Here is a 5,482-nt window from a genome sequence, read left to right on the forward strand (position 1 = left end):
TTTGTGAAACAACTAAGTCTATGAAATCATGGTTAGGATCAGGTCTCTTTGTTATTTCTTTCTATTTCCTGCATTTTCTTTTTCAGTATGATTTTAGTAATTGGAATGCATTGTGTTTGGACAGTATTTGTCACAGTTTCATATCACTGATTTCTAAATCACCAACTGTACTTTTGATTGAAAACACTGCTCTGAAGTATCATAAAAGTTAAAAACAGTCACAGCTTTGGGCAGTACAGTAATTAGGCTAGTTGCACCAAAACAGTACTTGTTTATTAAAATGTCTGTAGATTTGCATTTAGTTCTCTATTTGCATTCTGTAAGTTACAAAAATCATATTATTATTCTTGGGAGATGTTTAACTGTGATTTTCATCAGTCAGTTAGCACAAGTGTGTGTATGTATGTATGCACATAAGACAGCTTAGCTCAGATCTAAAAGGGTTAATAGGGCCCCTCCAGTTTCATAAACAGGCAGGTGTCCCCCTGTGCCAGTTCCAGCCCTTTTAACTACTTCCAACTTTCTCCCTCATTGCAATTTGTTACTGTCACTGAGACTTGAGAAGTATATGCCTGTCAAGAGATTTTCTGCTTTTCCAGATCAAATCCACAGGGCAGAGTATAAATAGAGTTAACTTTTACCCGAGTATTAACATTTTTCCTAAAATCAGGGGTGTTTATTAGATCTTACTCTAATGCTGTCTAAGCAGTGCTGCATTACAGAGGAGGAGGAAAAAGCAGATTGAAGTTGTGAGTTCAGATTACCTCTGGAGCTTTGGAATCACGTCGTATGTAGCTAGCTGCTCAGTGCCTCTCAGATAGACTTCATTTGTGGAGATGTGGTGGATTATTTTGTCTCGCTTGACTGGAATCTTCTTGTGGCAGTGCCTTATCATCCTTCTCGGTTATCTTCCCCCAAAGACAGGAGCACTGCCCAACAGGGTTAAATTTATCCATGCCGGTATCTGTCCAAATGAACTGAATCCCAACTTGTGGGTGGATGCCCAAAGCACCTGCGAAAGGGAATGCACTGGTGACCAGGTAAGGGAGTCATTGAAACTGTACATTACAAATGTCATAACTAGTTGGGTGGATAACCAATATATGCAGTAGAATTTTGTGCATTTAATTGATTTTTTTACATATTCATGCCTTGGCACAACAAATTGTTATTCCTACTTACAATTTGCAAAGATAAAATGTTTGGTTATAGTATTAATTACTGTCAGGTGTACTCTGAAAGCCACCATGACCTGGTAAATTGCTGCTAACAGAACACTGAAAACAGCATTACCAACTGTTTTATTCTGAATGGGATTTTAGGGTTTAGAGTGAATGTATGACATTTTAAAACAGACTCTCAAAAAAACAAAACATTTTAAGCTGATCACAGTTTCAAGAAGTAGGAACTATATTCAATCATATAGTTTTATTTAAGAAAGCAGAATAGTAAGTCATGGAAAAGAAAAGATAAGTTCAACAAAAACAGTTCACCAAAGTTAGTAGTACTAGCAATGCCATACTTACAGTATCAATATAACAGTGAATGTCTCTGTTACACATAACCCATTTATAAGTCAATATAACTATCTTCACCATAGAATATTCTTATGTAATATGAATGTTCTGTGTTACCTGGACTTACAGCAGCTGCAGCATCTCCATAATGCAAAGTAGCTAGAGAACTGTGCATACTTCACATTGTTTTAGCTACATCTGTCGCTTTTGCCTTTAAGTGAGAGTGAAGAGCCTGTTCTGTTCTATTCATCTAGCTACTGTGTGTGTGTGTGTGTGTGTGTGTGTGTGTGTGTGTGTGTGTGTGTGTGTACATTTGTGTAAATATATAAGTAAATAAAAAAGGAGATATTTATGTATAATGTATATGCATATATGCATATACACATACAATCATCTTTGCACAAAGATAAACTGTATTTACACAAGTACATATCGTTGTCTTTATATCTGTGCCTGCACATGTACCTTCTTCTGTCTGCCTCCTTTGTATGCAGCATGCTTCAGAAATAGACTTAAAGTGGACTGATAGATCTTAGAGTAATAATTTTTTGCTGAACTATGGAGTAAGACTTTTTGTAAACAGTGAGTTTGCAAGTGTTTTATAGCCTTTCAAGAAAATTTATCAGGTGCACATATGATGTTTGTGTTTTGCTTTAAAATATGTGCAAATTCTGTTGCCAAATTACTACTGAAAACTCCTTCATTCCTTTTTAAATCTAATATTTCTAGAAAGGTTTGAAAATTCTGCAGTAGGATGTAATAACTAAGGTCATGACTGTGAGTAAGCTGCATGCTGAGGTCCTGTGATTGATTCCCACAACCTCCGCTTACATGCTGTGTGACTTTAGACAATACTTGTAGCCAGAGAGAAGCCCCTCGGCTGCCGTTAAAATCAAATAGTTTTTACCTAATGCATCCTGGTTAGTGAAGACTAAGTAATTCTTTTACTTGGTGCCCTGTTAATTTCCTGCTTTTGTAAGCTAAAACCTGATGTAACATTTCAATGACATGTTGCATTTTGCAGTGCTAATATATATTTTTTTAATTTTATTTAGGATTGTCAAACATATGAAAAGTGCTGCCCAAATGTTTGTGGGATGCAAAGTTGTGTAGCAGCCAGAGACAGTAAGGGTCCTTTTGCACCACCAAGAATGCAGACATGTGACAAGTTTGTATGCACCCAGCAAGGTTCAGAATGTGACATCTGGGATGGACAGCCAATATGTAAGTGCAAGGACAGATGTGAAAAAGAACCAAACTTTACATGTGCCTCAGATGGTCTGACATATTACAACAAGTGCTATATGGATGCTGAAGCATGTGCTAGAGGTATTACATTGACAACAGTTGCTTGCAGACATCACCATAACACCAGCCCAATAACACCTGAGGCCACTACTCCTCCAACAACACCATATCTCGAGACCACCGCGGTAGATACTATACCTCCTGCTTTGGTTAGCAACCCTATTCATCAGTCAGTCTATGTAGGAGATACTGTGAGCTTTTTATGTGATGTTACAGGAAAACCCAAACCAGATATCACATGGGAAAAACAAACAGATGGCAAAGATAATATTATCATGAGACCCAACCATGTCCAAGGCAATGTTGTAGTAACCAACATAGCACAGCTGGTCATTTATAATGTTCAACCCCAAGATGCAGGTATCTATACATGTGCAGCAAGAAATGCTGGTGGATTTCTTAGGGCTGACTTTCCATTATCTGTCATCAGACGAGAAATTTCACAGAAAGAAAATGCTAAAAATACAACCAAGTTTCCCACAGATGAATGTGTGAAGCAGCCAGACAGTGAAGATTGTGGAGAAGAACAAACCAGATGGTATTACGATGCAAAGAAAAATAATTGTTTCACGTTTACATATGGTAATTGCAATGGCAATTTAAATCATTTTGAAACATATGAGTCATGCATGACAACCTGCATGAATGGACCAGTCAATATTTGCAATCTGACAGCACTTCAAGGCCCTTGCAAAGCATATGAGCCCAGATGGGCATACAACAGCTTAATGAAACAGTGTCAGTCTTTTATTTATGGGGGATGTGGAGGAAATGAAAACAACTTTGAAAGTAAAGAAGTCTGTGAGGACATGTGCCCCTTTCCAAAGAACCAGCAGTACTGTAAGGTATGTAAACCTCGTCTGAAGATGGTGACAAGTTTTTGTAAAAGTGATTTTGTCATCCTTGGCCGTGTGACTGAACTGACAGAGGATCACGAATCTGGACATGCACTGGTAATAGTGGAAGATGTATTAAAAGATGAGAAAATGGGATTAAAGTTTCTGGGGAAAGAACCTATTGAAATCACACTTTTAAATATGGACTGGAACTGTCCTTGTCCAAATATGACAGTAACAGATGGGCAGCTAATTATTATGGGGGATGTTGATAATGGCATGGCTGTCCTTCAGCCAGACAGCTTTGTTGGCTCCTACAGTGTGCGGCGTGTAAGGAAACTCCGTGAAGTTGTTTACAAAAAAACATGCGATATCTTAAAAGAGTTTCCTGGACAGCAGTAATCATTGTCCTGACAGTAAGCTGTATACACATCAGATAGAGAACTGCAAACTTAATAATTACTGGTAGTCAAAACATGTTAGCAAAACTACTGTTTAAGGACAATTGTTGTAGCAGATGCTCAGTCTCATAAAAATAGGCATCATAATCTTTTGATTATAGGGGCTGCATAATGGAACAAACACAGCTGCTGTTACTACTGCTGCTATTGTATTTTTGACCTCATCACTTTTGTTTTTTTATAAATGACACATTGCATTAATAAGCACTTGTTAAGTACCGAATGTTTAAGATGTCAAATGTAGCTAGCACCTAAAGAAATGATGATTTCTTCAGATTCTAAAATGTATCAGTTCATATGTGTACCTTCACTTCAATTCTGCATTTACATTAGAAATCACAGCAAAAAGTAATATGTACAATAAAATTAATTTTTGCCTTTTATAGATGCATATATTGAAATGGTGACATAGCATAAGATATTGTAATATATTTTGTCTACCTTTAAAGTTGACAATAAATGTAAACATTGTGATTTAGCATTCTTGAGAAATAAATGAATATGTTTAGCTGTCACTTCAGTTTAATGTATATATCTATTTATTCATAATGCTGCTTGATTGTCACTTACTGATTTGTAGCTGAGGTGCCATATAAGTAAGCATATAAAATAATATTTTTTGTAACTGTTGAGTTAAATTGTACTTTTACTATATTTCAGTTTCTAATTAAAAAGACCTTAAGAAAAAGAACAGAAAACAATTAGCCATAACTGTGCATTTGTTTGTAGTGATTTCACAACTTTCCCTTCAATTGCAGTAATAATATGAGTGATATTTTTTGCAGCACTGTTCACTTGAAACATTTAACAGCTGAAGCCTCTAGGAAGAAGTCAATGACAGAGTGCACATGCACCTAATTATATGAAGGCAGCCCTGCTTAATGAAGGATTATACATGTCTACCTTGGAGATCTGGTTAAGCAGCTTTCTGCATTCATTTCAGCTCATTTTGTTAGATTGTAGTATACTTTTATGAGTTCTATATCGAAAAAAGGAACACATTTTAGCTGTCAGCATTGCACGTTGAATTGTAAATCACTATGAGAACAGTGTGATGAGGGAGAACAGTTGATGTCATCTGAAAAGATACCCAGGACTGGATGCTGGATGTAGAACAATGATAGTAAGAAATTAGGTTGTCTGGATGTCTAGTTGTCTCTTCCACAGTGATAATGAATGATCCATGTACAATGTATGATTATTTCGCAGTTAGTTCAAAAGCCTGCCTTGGTGTTTAGCAAGGCAGCTGAGAAATAATTCTCTTTACATACCATGCTGTTACATCATACAACTGTGTACTTACTGAAAAGTCGAAGTAATATTTCAAAGTCCCGTCTGTAAATACAGGGCACCATGCAGT

At 36.6% G+C, this 5,482-nt stretch overlaps 1 protein-coding gene across 1 annotated transcript; it reads left to right on the top strand.

The window, feature by feature from the left end:
• The first annotated feature begins 562 nt into the window (after window positions 1-562).
• WFIKKN2 (WAP, follistatin/kazal, immunoglobulin, kunitz and netrin domain containing 2) lies at window positions 563-4,642 on the top strand. Its single transcript, XM_044062092.1, has 2 exons — window positions 563-1,040; window positions 2,573-4,642. Exons 1-2 carry the CDS (start codon window positions 837-839, stop codon window positions 4,061-4,063), a joined length of 1,695 nt encoding a protein of 564 aa, XP_043918027.1. The 5' UTR covers window positions 563-836; the 3' UTR covers window positions 4,064-4,642.
• The last annotated feature ends 840 nt before the right edge of the window (window positions 4,643-5,482 follow it).

Source organism: Protopterus annectens, chromosome 2.part1, assembly GCF_019279795.1.
Source record: "Protopterus annectens isolate FY-2018-M chromosome 2.part1, PAN1.0, whole genome shotgun sequence".
Taxonomy (NCBI): Eukaryota; Metazoa; Chordata; order Ceratodontiformes; family Protopteridae; genus Protopterus; species Protopterus annectens.

Excerpts from the sequence above, each read along its gene's own strand:
- WFIKKN2 (XM_044062092.1), top strand. The coding sequence starts at position 837 with ATGTGGTGGATTATTTTGTCTCGCTTGACTGGAATCTTCTTGTGGCAG. Across the intron at positions 1,041-2,572 it reads GGGAATGCACTGGTGACCAG|GATTGTCAAACATATGAAAA; the intron begins GTAAGGGAGTCA and ends AATTTTATTTAG.